This window comes from Nuphar pumila, chromosome 4 (assembly GCF_984573655.1).
Source record: "Nuphar pumila chromosome 4, dmNupPumi1.hap1.1, whole genome shotgun sequence".
Taxonomy (NCBI): domain Eukaryota; kingdom Viridiplantae; phylum Streptophyta; class Magnoliopsida; order Nymphaeales; family Nymphaeaceae; genus Nuphar; species Nuphar pumila.
The window spans coordinates 120,118,758-120,137,834 of record NC_143252.1 but is presented as its reverse complement, the minus strand read 5'-3'; the positions used below and the strand labels follow the sequence as shown (position 1 = coordinate 120,137,834).

Here is a 19,077-nt window from a genome sequence, read left to right as displayed (position 1 = left end):
TTCCATCTGAATTCCATCTTTAACCATCTTGTTCTTCTGACATGCATAATCTTAATAGCCATCAAAGTTACTCTTGAATTGAACACTATTTTTTCAATTATTGCTCTCAAGATCTTGGTTCTGAGCTAATAATTTTTGGCATTTATGAAGTGCACTACTCTGTCCTTTTGTGTCTCACTCCACTGACTGAAATCCTACTTCAACTATGAAGGATAATAGTTTGCTAAGTGGGTTCAGAGCAAAAGCGTAACCAGCAATGTGATGGCCAACAACTGAACTTGTAAGCTACAAATGCTTGTGAACCTGGGACATTGACTGCTTAGTGATTTCTTGTTCTAACCCAATGTTTGAATTGTGACTGATTTTTAAACTACTATTGAAGATCTACCAAGGATATGATTTGCTCTGGAAGTTTGTCTATTTTGGTCAAATTTTGGATTCGATGATTCTAATTAGATGATTTTTTTTTCTATCCCTTGAGCTTGGAAAATAAGTGTACAATGGCAGATTTGTTTGCTATAACCTTGATCATTCATAAAAGTCTTGGTTAGTTGCCATTTTTCTTATAGGTACCTTCTGTTTTATATGTAATGATTTTAATTAAAGTATAATGTTGATGGATTGATTTTAATCAAAGTACACAGAATATGTTTGAGTTTGAACTTTGTGAAAAGAAAAAAATAGCTCAAGTACCCATTATATGCATTGGTTGAAGAATGTCTGCATTCTCAGTTTCATTAGTTGCTTTACGTACTTGATGTTTATCTAATCAGCACCATTGCCTAGCACCTGCTTCATAGTTATGGAATTTGTGCTCCATGATGCCCTTATGGTTGGTGGTTCTGTGCAGGTTCAACATAACATGTGTGCACTTCTGTTTTTCTTTTTTGCGGAGTGTCATTTCTGTTAATCTACATTGTTGAGAAGCAATTGAAATGACAATAGAATTAGTAGTTTAGAAAGTCTGATTAACTGCACTTCTCTTTAGTTATAAAAAAATCTTGTGAACTGTAAAATGCACAAACATGCAAAAAGGAAAAAAAGTGTCTTATCAAGCTGCTTACTGAATACATGTTTAAGGGTTATGGAGATATTTTTGAAATGTTTTTTAATGCAGCTCATAGAAAGTGTTCCAAATGTAAAATGAACTAAAAGTTGCTGAGCAGATGTTTTTGACTTTTTATCTTCCCTCTTTTTTAATGTCACTTGCAGGTGCCATAGATTAAGCACTAGTGGAAGTTGGAAGACTAAAATTTCTTCTGAAACTCCCAAATCTATGGAATTCTCTCAAAAGGCAGAGGCCTTGTACTCTGAAGCTTTATGTTCATGGTTGTATCCACAATCTTCTTTACCATCTTCTGTTATATCTGCATTGACAATATCAGCTGCCCGTGGAGGTTTAGCCGGTAACAATTCAGTACTTCGCTATATAAGCTTGTCTGAAATCTTTTGCACCTTTGAATTACATGTAACCATATGCCTTTGTTAATTTCCTAGAAATGGATTTTTTATCAAAAAGACAGCTTGATTGGGAAGATTCATTTCGAAGTCTTTACTACATGCTCAGAAGAAATGCCTGCAACATCTTTTATGGTAATTATCTTTGCCATGTTTTTTCTTGTATATCTAACCATGAATATGATGCCAACCTAATTTTGTTTTTGAGAAAATATCATGCATCATGGAGTTTATCTTCTATCAAGTTCAGACATAAAAATTGATTCTGTTGCACTACATCTACATATTCAAGTAGTCACAGATATTGGTGATGAATTGAATATATTGTGATAGAGTTACTAAAAGTTGCATTCACTAAACAAGTGTGATAAATTTAATTTATTGCCTTGTTGCAATTTATCACATTTTATTGTAATTTGCATTTTAACTTTATCTATTTTTATTTCAATTTTCTTTTTTTGACATTTTTTAATTTTTTCAATTCACATTGGTTTTCCTTAAAATACAAATAAAAAAATCTGGGAATATTCCTTTGTTGAGTATATCTTGATAGTCATATTTGTGTCACAGCAGGTTTTCTGCAATAATAGTTTAAGGTGCCTAAGAGTTATGTCAACATTGGGTCTTTTTTGTTTCATCTAATGCTTATTATGCACATTTTTTTGTAAGTAAAGATTTATTTGTGTATCATGTTTTCTTTTCTGTAGAATTATGTTATTATTCTTTTTAGCTGGATTCATGCATATCAGGATTTTCGTGTTTATATACTAGGGGCACACCTTTTTTTTGTCCAGCATGCTATGTGAAGTTGTTAAGCTTTTAGTTCTCTTTGTGAATTTTGCAGTTTATACTTCACAATTTGTTGTCATGTTCACTGGTGGAGACTTTTTGGGGCAACCAAGTCAGTCATGTAATGCTTACTTTTCTCGGTCCACCCGGGGTTTACGTGCCTTGCTAAAAGAGAATGTATGATTCAACCTGACTCTTTTGTTTATACAGTGAGAATATACTTCGCTTTTGTTTATAGTTTGCCACTTTAAGATTTGCTCTACTTGGCTTCTGCTGTTGTGTAAACCTTTTTAGAGGCTTATTATTTTCATAGCAATTTAATATGAAATTCTTTATCTATATGAAAATTTTGAGCATTTGATTGTTTATGTTTTAGATGTTCAATATTTCTCTTCTCTATTTAGAGTAATAATACATTATATGTGGCTGGATTTGCAAGTTTGCGAATCTTGGGCTGGTTAATAAGGTTAGCCTGACACAAAGCTCTGGCTGGTATTTCTATCCATGTTTGCTTGGAAGCAAGCCCGGATAAAGGAGGAGGGTTGCGGTAGGCCAGTGACAGCCAACATAAAAACTTAGTCACACCCTATGAATATGAACTAATATGAGAATTTCGTTGGGGCGTTCCCTACTGAGCGACGCGCTGTACTCTATAGGCTCAGAGGCAGTGATAAATAGGCAAGGGTTGCTAGGTCGTCGCCCAGAAGCGACGCGTCACACCGGTGCCCGGGTGTGGTGTCAAATGGGCAAGGGTTCCCTCACTTTGTTGGACAGGTGGGGGTAAAGAAGATAGTTCAAGACCATAAAATTAGGTTAGCCACTTGGAACATAGGGTCTTTAACCGGTAAGTTGGTAGAGTTAGTAAATGTTATGTGTAGGAGAAAGATGAATATTTTATGTCTACAAGAGACCAAATGGGTAGGTGAGAAAGCAAAAGTGATAAAACCTTGGGGATATAAGATTTGGTATACAAGAATAAATAGGAATAGGAATGGAGTATGGATTGTTATTAGTCGTTAGTTTATAGATAATGTAGTTGAGGTCCGTAGGAAGGGTGTGTAAAAATGTGTCTACTGACGTTGGGTTGATGCTAAGGAGGGAGAAGACGCCTGAGAGAGAGAGAGAGAGAGAGAGAGAGAGAGAGAGAGAGAGAGAGAGAGACTGCAACAACGAAAGGTACAATCCTCAACAATAGGATCGTGCCCTACCTATATGTTATATTTATATTGAAAACAGGTTGGGTCTGGATATTACATGATGTTACATTAGATCCAGACCCAATACAAATAGTGCAATGACTTTGGGATAAATACATGGGTTTCGGGTCCAGACCCAAACCCGTAATGAGTACAATGATCCAGTCAGTCTTAATATCTTCCCTCAAGTTGTGCATGGTCATGTACCATGGACAACTTGCTCTTCAAGAACCAAAATTGTATGTTGGTAAGACCTTTAGTGAACAAATCCGCCACTTGATCAACCGTCCGAATATAAGCAGGTTCAACTTCCCTGTCTTCTACCTTTTGCCGAATAAAATGTTGATCAATCTCTATATGCTTTGTACGACTGTGGTGAATGGGATTGAAGGAAATCTGGATGGCACTCTGATTATCACACAAAAGAGTAGTGGGTAGAATGATTTCTCCTAATTCTACCAAAAGATGTCTCAGCCATGTAACCTCTGTTGTAGCTGCTGCCATGGATCTATACTCAGCCTCGGTACTGGATCGTGCAACTGCACGCTGTTTCTTGCTACTCCATGCTATTAAGTTTCCATCAATAAAAACACAATAGCCAGACACTGACCTTCTGTCATCTGGATCTCCAGCCCAATCGGCATCTGCATACACAATTAGTCTATGTTGCTCTCCTTTAGTCTTAGATTGATGATAAACTAAGCCATCCCCAAGTGTTCCCTTTAAGTACCGAAGAATTCTCTTGACAACATTCATATGTTGTGTGTGTGGATCATGCATGAATTGCGAAACTTGATTCACTGCGTACACAATATCTGGTCTAGTGAAAGTGAGATATTGAAGCATACCCACGAGGCTTCGATATTATCTGGGATCTCCATATGTCTCCCCATCTAGAGCACTGAGCTTATGATTCAATACACTAGGAGTGGACAAAGGTTTACAGTCCTTCATACTTGCCTTATCCAGTAAATCCAAGGTATATTTGTGTTGAGTTAATGAAAGATATCTATCTCGCCGGTCTACTTTAACTCCCAAAAATAATGCAGAACCCCCAAATCTTTCATCTTAAACTTTTGACTCAAGAGAGCCTTTGTAGCTTCTATATGTTCATCAGAATTCTCAGTGATAATAATATCATCTACATATATGAGGAGTAAAGTATTGACCTGACGATCTCGAAAAATGAATAAGGAATGATCGAGGTAAGATCGAATGAATCCGTGTCGTTGAACTTCGACAGAGAAGCTATCAAATCAAGAACGAGAGGCTTGCTTTAGTCCATAGATGGATCTTCGTAATTTACAAACATGAGTGTTGGGGTTAAAAAAGTAGTTCGGAACGCGAGGGATAAGGTATATAAGGAGGTTTATGACAAGTTGGATACCAAAGAGGGTGAGAAAGATATTTATAGGATTGCAAAAATGAGAGATAGGAAATCGAGGGATCTGGGTATGGTTAGATGTATCAAAGATGAAACGAAAGGGTTTTAGTCAAAGATGAGAAGATTAAGGAGATATAGAAAGATTATTTTGATAAGCTATTTAATGAAAGTCATGCTCAGGATCTTGGAGACTTTTCCATTCCTTTTCATGAGATGAATCGTGACTTCATGCGCAAGATTCAAAAGAAAGAAATTGCAGAGGCTTTGAAGAAAATGAAATCAAGAAGGGCAGTTGGCCCAGATGGTATACCTATCGAGGCTTGGAAATGCTTGGGAGAGAAAGGTTTAGAATGGTTGACAAATCTTTTTAACAAGATTTGGCGGACAAATAAGATGCCTAATGAGTGGAGGAAGAGTACTTTGGTGCCTCTATATAAGAATAAGGGTGATATACAAGATTGCACAAACTATCGTGGTATAAAACTCATGAGTCATACTATGAAACTTTGGGAGATGGTGATTGAGTCTAGGTTGTCATGATATCGGAGAATCAATTTGGTTTTATGCCTGGAAGATCTACTATGGAAGCTATACATCTTCTTAGACAACTTATTGAGAGAAATAGAGAGAGGAACAAAGATTTGCATATGGTTTTTATTGATTTGGAGAAGGCTTACGATAGAGTACCTAGGGACGTTCTCTGGTGGACAATATTGAAGAAAGGTGTTTCTCTCAAGTACATTAGTATAATTAAAGATATGTATGAAGGAGTAGTAACCAATGTCCGCACTTGTGGAGGGGTGACAACCAATTTTCCTATAACGGTTGGGTTACATCAAGGATCTGCTTTAAGCCCTTTCCTATTTGCTATAGTGATGGATGAGCTTACGAGATCAATTCAAGAAAATGTGCCGTGGTGTATGTTGTTTGCTGATGATATTGTTTTGATTGATGAGTCTAGAGCTGGGGTTAATGCTAAGTTAGAATTATGGAGACAGACATTGGAAGCAAGAGGTTTTAAGTTGAGTAAGAGTAAGACAGAATATATGGAATGTCGATTTAGTAAGCAACGAAATAGAGATGGGAGTGTAGTGAAGCTTGGTGAGCAAGAAATACCGGTTGATGATTCTTTCAAATATTTGGGATCTATCATTCAAAAGTATGGAGAAATTGATGGAGATGTAAATCATAGGATAAAGGTTGGGTGGATGAAATGGAATAGTGCAACTGGAGTGTTGTGCGATCGTAGAATGCCATTGCGGTTGAAGGGAAAGTTTTATAGGACGACTATTAGGCCCGCTTTACTATATGGTACGGAATCTTGGGCTGCCAAGAGACATCATATTCAAAATATGAGTGTAGCTGAGATGCGTATGCTGAGATGGATGTGTGGAAATACAATAAAAGATAAGATTCGGAACGAGAAGATACGTAAGAAGGTAGGCGTTGCACCCATTGAAAATAAGATGAGAGAGAATCGTTTACGGTGGTTTGGATATATTCGACGAAGGCCTAATGATGCTCCAGTTAGAAGGATGGAGAAATGGAAAAATATATTAGTTAAAAGAGGTCGGGGTAGGCCTAGGAAGACATGGATGGAGGTGATAGGAAAGGATATGAATGCTTTGAACCTCACCGAGGACATGGCATTGGATAGAAATGAATGGAGGAGAAGGATTCATGTGGAAGACCCAGAATGATTTTCTTTGTTGGTTCATATCGCCGACCCCAATTGTTTTGGGATGAAGGCGTAGTTGTTGTTGTTTTTGTTGTTTGTTGTTGTTGAGTGTTGGGGCTGCGTTCTGCATAACCAGGGGGCTGCTCCATATACACTTCTTCTTTTAGACCGCCATGCAAAAATGCATTTTTGACATCAAGCTGACTGAGAGTCCAACCATACTAAACCGACAAAGATAAAATTAATCGAATTGTTCCCATCTTGACCACAGGGCTAAAGGTCTCATCATAGTCTTGCCTGTATACCTGAGTAAAGCCTTTGGCTACAAGTCTTGCCTTATAGCGTTCAATGGATCCATCAGGTTTATACTTGATCTTATAGACCCATTTAGAACCTACAACATTTTTGTCTGAGGGTCTAGGGACAATCTCTCAAGTTCCACATTCATGCAAGGCTTCCATCTCCTCATTCATGGCCTCAATCCACTTGATTGACATGTATGCATTCGAGAAACAAACGGGTTCATCTTGCTTTTCAATCTGAGAAACAAACAATTGCAGATCTGTAGAGAAGAAGTTATAACTGACCCATCTCTCAATAGGATGGCGATTTTTTCCAGTTCGTTTGGGCTGCACATCAATTGGCTGATCATTATTCTTGTTTCGTCGTACATAGACGACTCCTTGAAATTTTGCAGCACCTGAAGTAGACATGCTAGGAACCTACGCATTTCTCAATTCTTCCATCTGAGGTTCAATGGCAGTCTCACTCGGTTCAACATGTGACGTATGATGCGGGGAAGCATCATACGTCTCTATCTAATTAAGCAACTTAGTGGCAAGCCACGGTTGATACTACTCAACGGCCTCGTTGTGTCCATCTACACTTCCTGAGTCCTGAACAATGGTTTCATCAAACACAACATTTCGTGAGACTCTGATGCGATGAGTGATGGGGTCATATCATCGATACCCTTTGTATTGGTCAGCATATCCCACAAACTTGCACACACATGCCTTGTCTTGAAACTTATTTCGTTGAGAGCTATCAATATGGACGTAACATATACAACCAAACACTCGCAGTTCATTATAATCGGGTTGAATCCCGAAAAGCACAAAATAAGGGGATTGGTTCTCTAGCAATGTCATGGGTAGACGATTTATGATATACACAGCTGAGTGGAAGGCCTCAGTCCACAAACTCACGGGAACGTGAGTGTCATGCAACATACTCAAGGCACCTTCCACAATGTGCCGATGTTTTTTTTCCGCCACACCATTTTGTTGTGGTATATGTGGGCAAGATATACAACGACTTATTCCATTATCTTGGAGAAATTCAGTAAATTCTTTTGATAAATACTCACCTCCTCCATCACATTGGAAATGTTGAATTTTAGACGAGAATTAACTGAAGCGAAAAATGAATGAAAGAGTTTGAACACTTCAGATTTATGTTTCATAAAATAAATCCAAGTATATCTGGAGTAGCTATTAATAAAGGTTACGTAATAGCGACTACCAGATAAGGAAGATTGTGGGGCAGGACCCCAAACATCAGAGTACACAATTTCAAAAGGTACTGAAGCTCTTTGATTTATTGAATTAAAAGGAAGAACATGACTCTTGCATAGTTGACAACTGGAACAAAGTGAAGTATCAGACTCAACACTTGGACTAGACTCTAGAACAAGTCCACTCGACACAAGTTTCTTAATGAAGGAACCATTACAACAACCCAAACGACGATGTCAAATCTCTGGCTTATTACACTGAGATAAACTAAAACAATCTTTGGACGACACTGGCTGGACTGGCTGAATGACGGATGAATTTGATGAAGCACCACAAACAAAAGAAGAAGGAAGTTCCTTGAGGATATACATGTTTCCTTGTCGTTCTCCTTCAACGAGCGTCTTCTTTGTGAGAAGATCCTTGACACATACAGAAGAAGTGAATTCAACGGAAGAATTAGTATCATCAACAAGTTTAGATACAGAGACAATGTTCTTGACAATGCTTGGAGAATGATAGACATTAGAAAAATTTAGAGAAGAATTAGGGAGTGAAAGGTCAACATTTCCAGTATGAGATATAGAGTGAAGAGTACCATCTCTAGTTTTAATATGATTTTTTTCACAATAAAGAGTAGGTTTTAAAATCTTACCAACATCACCTGTCACATGTGCTGCAGCCCTAGAATCAATGTACCAGGTTCCTTGCTCATTCTGCTTGAAGCTTAAACTTGAAAGAGCAGATATCAAAAGATTCTTCACATTATCCTTTTTATCATCCTTCGAGTCTTCTCCTATTCTTCCTCTGTGATAGGATCCTGCACCATTGAATTTTTCCTTATTTTGTGGATTGTACCAACAATTAGCTTTGATGTGCCCCCTTTTGTTGCTTTGAAAACATGTCGGTATGTTTCTGGAGCTCTGATTCCCTGGGAAAGAATTGGGTGACACGTTGGGCGTGGGCAACAATCCTCGTCCTCCTTGACTATTCCTTCCCTGTCCACGTCCACCTCGAAAGCCTCCACGTCCTCGTCCTCGTCCTGTCATCATCCCTGTAACCAATACATCATGGTGGTTGGAGTGCATCTCTTCTCCTCGAATGGTAACTTCATACTGTAATAACTTCGCGCGAAGATCCTCAAAACTTGGTAAAGAAGGAAAGCATAGGAGGGATGTGACCAACATATGATAATCAGATCCAAGACCATTTAGTACCTGTTGAACTTTTTCTTTGTCAGGAATTTCACAACTCACCATGGCTAGTTGATCAGTGACAGTCTTGACTTTGTTCATGTACTCTGTAACTGACAAGTTTTTCTTTTTTAAGAGCTGAAATTCTTTCTTCAAATGTAGGATTTTGGCCTCTGAAATCTGTGAATAGGTTTGCGCCAACCTCTGCCATAGCTCCATAGCGGAGCATTCATCGGGAATGCCCACTAATACCTCTTGAGAAGGAGTAGAGGTAATATATGCCACAACCGCCTAATCCTTTCTCCTCCATATTGTGAATTTTGGATTATGAACCAATTTGTAGGAAACCTCCCCTTTATCATCTCTCTCCTCTTGCAAAACAAACTCTGGTGGTGTAGGGACAAATCCATCAAGATATCCAGAGAGATCCAAACTCCTAATAAAAGGCAATATTTGCCTCTTCCAAGTTAAATAATTCGAGTTGGTGAGTTTCTCATAAATAAGTTGACCAAGGAAGTTAGATAGAAGAGAAGGAGAATCTATGAAAAGAATAAGGATAAATGAAATTGAAGAGAATAGCGAGAAATATATCAGCAAGACAATCCCACAAGTTAGAGAAACAAACAGAGTTCACGACCTTTTTTTTTATTTTTTTACGGGTCACTGTTTCTCTAATACCGTTAGTGAACTGCACGATTTGTACTGGTCAAAGTCTCGACAGATCTATCGCAGACTCCAAAAATGTAACATCAGGTCTGACGAAAATTGGGTATACAAGTTTGAAAATCAATAAGTTCTATAAGATGAGTCTTCACGTTAGAGATGATGTTAATGAGAGACAGAGTTTGCACCAATCAGATCTGATGCACCAATCAGATCTGGAATCAACGATGAAGGTGGGTAAAAAAGTTTTTTTTTTTGCAATAGGAAGAGAAGAGAAACAAATCTGGAACAAAATCAGATCTAGAAACCCAAAGATTAAATTGAAATAAAGAATCGATAAGAAGAGAAGCAAATCCAATAAATTAGATGGAAGAATCGATATCTGTTTTGAAAGAAGGAACGTTGATGGAGGAAACAGAGAGAAACGATAGGCAAAACAGAAGATTTTTTTGTGGTTTTACTAACCTGGAACAGAGGACGAATCTCTCAAGAGAATCAGATTCACGCCCTTGAACTACAGTCAGATGCGATCCCGCTCTGATACCATGTAAGAATGTATCCACCGGCGTTGGGTTGATGCTAAGGAGGGAGAAGACGAGAGAGAGAGAGAGAGAGAGAGAGAGAGAGAGAGAGAGAGAGAGAGAGAGAGAGAGAGAGAGGCTGCAACAACGAAAGGTACGATCCTCAACAACAGGATCGTGCCCTACCTATATGTTATATTTATATTGAAAATAGGTTGGGTCTGGATATTACATGATGTCACATTAGATCCAGACCCAATACAAATAGTGCAATGACTTTGGGATAAATACATGGGTTTCGGGTCCAGACCCAAACCCGTAATGAGTACAATGATCCAGTCGGTCTTAATAGGGTGATAGGATTTTACTTATTAAATTAGTATTAGGTACGGATATTATTAATATTATTAATGTTTATGCACCTCAAGTAGGTTTAGATAATTCCATTAAGCATCAATTTTGGAAAGATTTAGATGGAGTAGTATAAGGGATATCTTATGGAGCAAAGCTTTTCATCGGCAGTGACCTTAATGGACATGTAGGCATTAGTAGGGATGGATTTTAGAGTATCCATGGAGGCTATGGTATAGGAGAAAGAAACGAAAGTGGAGAAAAGATTTTAGATTTTGGTTTGTCCTATGATATGATCTTAGCAAACACTTGGTTTAGGAAGAGGGAGTCTCACCTAGTAACATTTAAAAGTGGGGTTAATACGAGTCAGATAGATTTTTTTCTACTTAGAAAGAGAGATAGGGGTTGTTGCATCGATTGTAAGGTTATACCGGGAGAAAGTGTAGCTACACAACATAGAGTCTTAATTTTAGATCTTAGAATTAGAAAATGCCGCAAAAAGGATAGACATAGGATAGATCCTAGAATTAAGTGGTGGGCACTGAAAGGAGCTAAACAAGGAATGCTTGTAGAGCAGGTAGTTAATGAAGCTGATTGGTGTCTCGAGGAGGATTCAGAATCAATGTGGAATAAGGTAGTGGGTGGCATGAGAAAGGTGGCTAAAGAGGTACTGGGTGAGTCTAAAGGCGGTGCACCGCTAGGTAAGGATACATCATGGTGGAACGAGGATGTCAAATTAGCTATTAAGGTTAAAAAAGAGTGCTATAAAAATCTAAGTAAGTCGTGATAATGAGAATTTGGAGAAGTATATGATAGCAAAGAAGGAAGCTAAAAAAGTAGTTTGAAACGCGAGGGATAAGGTATATAAGGAGGTTTATGACAAGTTGGATACCAAAGAGGGCGAGAAGGATATTTATAGGTTTGCAAAGATGAGAGATAAAAAATCGAGGGATCTGGGTATGGTTAGATGTATCAAAGATGAAACGCAAAGGGTTTTATTCAAAGATGATGAGATTAAGAAGATATAGAAAGATTATTTTGATAAGCTATTTAATGGAAGTCATGCTCATGATCTTGGAGACTTCTCCATTCCTTTTCATGAGATGAATCGTGACTTCATGCGCAAGATTCAAAAGAAAGAAATTGCAGAGGCTTTGAAGAAAATGAAATCAAGAAAGGCAGTTGGCCCAGATGGTATACCTATTGAGGCTTGGAAATGCTTGGGAGATAAAGGTTTAGAATGGTTGACAAATCTTTTTAACTTGATTTGGCGAACAAATAAGATGCCTAATGAGTGGAGGAAGAGTACTTTGGTGCCTTTATATAAGAATAAGGGTAATATACAAGATTGCACAAACTATCGTGGTATAAAACTCATGAGTCATACTATGAAACTTTGGGAGAGGGTGATTGAGTCTAGGTTGAGGAAGGTTGTCATGATATCGGAGAATCAATTTGGTTTGTTGCCTGGAAGATCAACTATGGAAGCTATACATATTCTTAGATAACTTATTGAGAGATATAGATAGAGGAACAAAGATTTGCATATGGTTTTTATTGATTTGGAGAAGGCATACGATAGAGTACCTAGGGATGTTCTCTGGTGGACAATGATGAAGAAAAATGTTTCTCTCAAGTACATTAGTATAATTAAAGATATGTACGAAGGAGTAGTAACCAATGTCCACACTTGTGGAGGGGTGACAACCAATTTTCCTATAACGGTTGGGTTACATCAATGATCTGCATTAAACCCTTTCCTATTTGCTATAGTGATGGATGAGCTTACGAGATCAATTCAAGAAAATTTGTCTTGGTGTATGTTGTTTGCTGATGATATTGTTTTGATTGATGAGTCTAGAGCTGGGGTTAATGCTAAGTTAGAATTATGGAGACAGACATTAGAAGCAAGAGGTTTTAAGTTGAGTAAGAGTAAGACAAAATATATGGAATGTTGGTTTAGTAAGCAACGAAGTAGTGATAGCCCTGATGGGAGTGTAGTGAAGCTTGGCGAGCAAGAAATACCGGTGGATGACTGTTTCAAATATTTGGGATCTATCATGCAAAAGTATGGAGAAATTGATAGAGATGTAAATCATAGGATAAATATTGGGTGGATTGGATTGTTGTGCGATCGTAGAATGCCATTGTGGTTGAAGGAAAAGTTTTATAGGACGACAATTAGGCCCGCTTTACTATATGGTACGGAATGTTGGTATGGCAAGAGACATCATATTCAAAAAATGAGTGTAGCTAAGATGCGTATGCTTAGATGGATGTGTGAAAATACAATAAAAGATAAGATTCGAAATGAGATACGTAAGAAGGTAGGTGTTGCATCCATTGAAAATAAGATGAGAGAGAATCGTTTACGGTGGTTTGGACATATTCGGCGAAGGCCTATTGATGCTCCAGTTAGAAGGATGGAGAAATGAAAAAATATATTAGTTAAAAGAGGTCGGGGTAGGCCTAAGAAGACTTGGATGGAGATGATAGGAAAGGATATGAATGTTTTGAACCTCACCAAGGACATGGCATTGGATAGAAATGATTGGAGGAGAAGGATTCATGTGGAAGACCCAGAATGATTTTCTTTTTTGGTTCATATCGCTGACCCCAATTGCTTTGGGATGAAGGCGTAGTTGTTGTTGTTGTTTGCTTGGAAGGGAAGTGGAATTTGGAATTGGCATGGGAAACAAAATCAGGAAAAGAAGCAGAAAATGAAGTGTATTGGAGATTTCAGACTAACTATCTGATTATACTCTCATCACGAAGAAATTAACTTTTCTTGCCATTCCTTCAATTATTATCTATGAAACTGTTGTTGCTTATTGTGGGCAACTGGTGGATCTTTTTAACACTATGTTTTCTGCATGCAGTACATATCATGTAAATCATAGTTCAGTGCAATATTATACCAATATTAGTTGTACAAGAGAAAATCTAGTCAAGATATGGAATATGCCTCCAAGAGAAAAAGGGCCATGGATTGCATGTGCTTCTCATGGTATAGGCCCATTCTAGCCAATAAGGTTATTTCCTTTCATGTTTTTTTATGATGCAGCTTTTGTTCATGGTCTGATGGTTTTTTTTGTATTAGGTAGGTTTATACATGTATTATTTGCAATGGTGGAACAAACATAGATTGAAGCATTCTTTGTTTATATATTTGTGCATTTATATTTGCATGGCATGTTTTGTAATCTAAACCATCTATTTTCTGTCTATTGACTCTTTTTATTAAATAAACAACTAGGACGTTGGATTCACCATGCCTCTTTGCTGCTCAAAAGTCGAAAATCCTACGGCAGAAGATCTGCATGAATTATCAGAATTCGAGAGAAGAAATCCCGGACAGGTTTCATTCCACTTTCCTAACAAGAAGTTCACAATTTATCACTTTTCTTCCTAACAGAAATTTCATGCATTAGCACTTGTGGTTGTAGAAGTGGCTATTTAAAAGATACCATTTCAGCTATGCTTTTTGTGATGCCACTCCTATTTGGTGTCAAATTTTGCCGCATGCCAGTCAGGTGACAGCTATGTGACATAGATGCCGATGTGTGTGTGTGTGGGGGGGGGGGGCTATGTCACACGGACTCTTCTAATAGGGCATCGCACCCGCGTGGCACCTGCACCCAGGCGGGTGCGACACTTGGACACAACTTCCTTTGTGTTAGGTGAAATCAACCACACTGAGGTCCATTTCTATCCAAAAGTAGATTCAGTTAACCCTAATCAAGTTCATTTTTATCTATATTATATATATAAATACATAAATGCACACAAATACACGTAGTGTTAACTTAAAACTGTTATATATATATACTCCCCGCACCCAAGTTTTTTAAAAGTGCCGCATCCGTACCCGCATCCGCACCTATGTGACATAGTATGTGGGTAATACATCTGTGCTAAATGGGCACGATACTAAATGAAAATGCTATTAGTTTTCCGGTGTTTTTTTTTTTGCAATTTCAACCCCATAGATGTGTTCAGCATGATTGATTTACTAGAAATTGACACTTGGATCATGCCTTTTGGATGAAAAAAATGGTATTTGGAGCCACAAAAATTTATGAATATTGTAGGCCGTTAATTTTTCAGTTTTGAAACCTTATAAAAACCTATCCATGCATCGGAATCAAATGCTCCAAGAACTGATTCCTATGAAAAACAAGCATATAGATCACATCTGTATGGTCAGAATTTAGAAGCCTGAAAATCTAATAGCGTGTTTCATTTAGCACGGATGTATTACTTATATATATATATATATATATATATATATATATATATATATATATATATATATATATATATATATATATATATATATGAAGTGTTATAATGCACAACCATTTGTGCATTTTAATAACATGCACAATAATGTTTTAGACAGAAATTTGTATGTGTAATGTTTGTACAATGTGCTTAAGGACAATACTGTAATTTAGCATGTTTTATAATATAAAAGGATAGACGTCACCCAAGGCAAGGTAAGACATCCCTTCAGTTTTCCATATCTCTCTCCCTTTTCTTCCTCTCTTGTCTGCAGGTTGTGCAAGAAACATATTTCAGAGGGTGTCTTCACATGGTGTCAGAGCTGCAACATATATTTGGAAATCCAACGAAAAAGATTCATAACTAACCCATCTTTCAGGAGGTTGTCTAGCTTCGACTAGACATATGAGTAGAGGATCCTTAGGATTGAACCAGACTATCATTGACTAAACTGGCTGGCGGCTGAACTGCATCAAGACTAGTAGCTGCATTGGGCTGAACAGCTGCACTATTAGAAGCATGAGCACCGTGATCAGCAATAGGTTCAGTTTGCTGTTGTTGAGAATCATTATTAATGAATGCTGGCTGTTGTACCAATATACTAGTTGCTAGTTCACTATTAACTAGAGACTGCATGTTTTTTCTTCTAGTATACACCTGTTCGAAGGAAAGTGTGGCAGTTCAGATGGCTTATCTCTGTCAGTTGGGAGTATATCAGCTGACCTTGGTAACCCAACTATACCAACACTGCTTTCTGCCCTTTGTACTCTTTGTGAAAAGGGCCAAAAGGACTGTAGAAGATTACTATCGGAGGGCTGTAACACGCTACCACATACATTTTCATTAAAAACATGTGAAATAATAACTTTATTGGCAGCATGATCAAAACACCTATAACCCATATATTTTTCGTCATATCCAATGAATTGACACCTATGTCACATGGGTGCGGGGATTCGGCACTTCCAAAAAACCCGGGTGCGGGGGTGTGGCAGGGGCAAAAATGTATATATATATATATATAAAGGGGGGGCCACCCCTGGCGGGGGGGGGGGGGTTATAGGGGGGCAGCCCCCCCCCCCCCCCAAGATTTTTTTTTTAAATTCCGCAGCCCATTTCATAGGGCAAATTTTCTTTTTTTTTTAAAAAAACCAAAAAAAATGGACCATCCGCAGCCCATTTCATAGGGCAAAATTAAAAAAAACAAAAAACAAAAAAAATGGACCAAAATGACCCTGGGTGTGGTCAATGCACCCAGGGTCGGGTTGACCGCACCCACATCGAGTCGCGTCGACGCGGGTGCGGCACCCTGCTAGCCGAGTCCCTGTGTCAGTGGACCTGGGAGATAACTTGTTTCTCGGAGAGCTATCAATGTGTACAAAACACCGACAATACCCCCCCACATTTTTTTAATGGAGGGGTGGGGAGCTCGAGGTACCCTTTCATAGTTTTTTTTAGTCCAAAATGGACTCGGTTAGAGTTGATCGAGTCCATTTTAGACATATATGACCTTGGGTGCGGTTGACCGCACCCAGGGTCATTTTGACTTTATCGGGTGTTGTACCCGCATTGCGTTGACGCGGGTGCGGATGCGGCACCCTATTGGGTGAATCCTTGTGACATTAGTGTAAATTCATTTGATATATATTCACCACCACCATAACTTCGTAGGTCTAAAATCTTTCTAGAAAATTGAGTTTCAACATACGACTTGAATCTACGAAAAATGGGAAAGACTTGGTTCTTGGATTTTAAGAAGTATATTCAACTAAAATGAGTATAATCATCCATGAAAATCAAATAATATTTAGATTTTGACAAAGACATAACAAGAGAGGGACCCCATAGATCTGAATGAATAAGTTCAAATAGAAATGAAACCCTTTTATTAGATCTGGAGAAGGAAAGTTTATGACTTACAAATTCGACAACTAACACAAGAAGAAGAACTTCTTCTCTTAACATTAATCAAACCTTTATTACATAAATTTTCAAGAAAACTGAAATTACAATGTCCTAATTTACGATGCCAAACATCTTCTTGACTGACTCCCGAACTTGACGAAGCAAAGAACGTGTGACTAGATAAGGATGAAGACAACTCTGCGCCTTCATTGAGGACGTACAGGTTCCTGTATCTTCATCCCTCAGCAAGTGTCTGATTTGTGTGAATTCTCTTCACAGAAATAAGGTTTTTCTGAAGGTTAGAAACAAGAAAAATGGTGGACAAAAGAAGATAACCTTGACTGGTAGGAATGACAATAGTGCCTACATGAGTGATATGGTGGTGTTTTCCATCTCCAGTAATCACACGCCCATCTCCACAATAAGCTTCAGAATGATAGAGTTTACCTGAATTCCCGGTGATGTGATTTGCTGCCTCAGAGTCTATGAACCAACCTTGGTGATTTCTCGATATGTGAGGCATTCCCATTGAAGAAGAAGAAGAAGAAGAAAAAGAATACATACTTTCAGCCCACGGATTGGCTGAAAATTGATTTGCCCAAAACTTGCATTAAGAGCCTCTAAGTCATGAGAACCAATCACTGAAAAAGAAGATACGTTGGTGGGAGCCTGAATAAAATTAGCTGGAAGACGTGGATGAGACCCAACTAATGGTGTAGCAGCAACTGCCAATGCCAATGACATGACTTATTTTCTCTTCTTTTTATTGGCATTTTCCACGTCTTCTATTTTTCTTTTCACAACATTCTTTGTGAGAACCTTTTTTTTTTCTCCTTTTTGATGCTCCCTTTCATACGGTAAAAGAACATGCCCTAGGATAAAGCTTCACTGCATAGGTTTTGCTTTATATAATAGGATGACCAACTTAGTCCTTTTTAGGGATTTTGAAATAAAAACTTAAAAGGAAAAGATATCAGTGCATAAGATAGATTAATCAACATAATAGACCAAAGGAATGGATGAAAAGCAAGGGAAAAGTAGAAGTTAGTCTTGTTATCTTTTAGCATGAAGAGTTTTTTCTCTAAGTAGATCATTCTGATCTTAAACCATAAAATATGAGGCTAGATATGCCTTTAGATGATTCATCTTTCACTATTTTTAAGCTTTACTAAAATATTTATCCTTCTATTTCATTGCAAGCTCATTCATTTTATGCTTCTTTCTCATAAATGGCTTTACCTTTGAGCCTTCTCTTCGCAATAATAGAAAGAAGCATATGCAAAGAGTGAGATAAAATGCATGTGGACTTCTTATAAATGCAACAACTTCATGGCAAAATCCATTCAAATAACAAAAACCATTTGGAGAAAAGGGTAATTTTTTTCAATTTTTTTGAAGATTTTGACTTTGGAGATTTTAAATTTATTTATTTATTTTTTTACCTTTTTTATTTTTAAATTTACGTTGGAACATATCGCCAATAACAGTTAGGGCATGTGTGGCCTTTCTTTTCACACATTTGACATATAGTATTGGCTTGATTGATAAGAGAAGGTGTGGTTAAAATACCTGTGCTTCGCCCACCAAAACTGCGTCCATGACTACGTCCTCTTCCTTTGGAAGAACTGAAGTTTGGACAATAAACCAAACATGGCCTCATGTTCCAGTAACATAGTCCTCAGCCGATCAAAGGTGGAAGCGGTAGTGTGCTAGTGTAGATAATAATAAACATATTATATTCTGCTCCATGCCCTCTAATAGTTCTTTTTCATATATCTTCATCTAACAAAGGAGATCCTATGGCATCTAGCTGGTCCAAAATGATTTTAATATTATTGAGGTATTCCACAACAAAAGAATCACCCCTCTTTAGTTTTGCAAATTCAGCCTTTAGTTGATAGACTTTCGAGGTAGAGATCTTTTCATACCATTGGTGTAAAATGTCTCATAACTCCTTTGCAAGAACTCCTGATGGAACATGCAAAAGTACCTCATGGGAAATGGTAGCTATAATGAAGGCAACAATCGTTTAATCATTTTTCTTTCAAGCAATAAATTTTGGGTTTTTAATCGCAGTCTTCAAGACCTTCTCTGTACTTCCATCTTGCACTAAAGATGATTGGGAAACAAATTCCAAAGGC

General features: G+C 37.8%; 1 protein-coding gene across 4 annotated transcripts in view; it reads left to right on the top strand.

The window, feature by feature from the left end:
• LOC149840819 (uncharacterized) overlaps positions 1–19,077 on the top strand; it is a 37,260-nt gene that overhangs the window by 3,896 nt on the left and 14,287 nt on the right. For all 4 annotated transcript variants that reach the window (XM_090004558.1, XM_090004556.1, XM_090004557.1 and 1 more), the window contains 4 exons: positions 1,213–1,406; positions 1,498–1,593; positions 2,303–2,424; positions 14,004–14,105. In XM_090004558.1, coding sequence (XP_089860684.1) covers positions 1,213–1,406; positions 1,498–1,593; positions 2,303–2,424; positions 14,004–14,105 — 514 coding nt within the window. The remainder of the gene's footprint in view (positions 1–1,212; positions 1,407–1,497; positions 1,594–2,302; positions 2,425–14,003; positions 14,106–19,077) is intronic.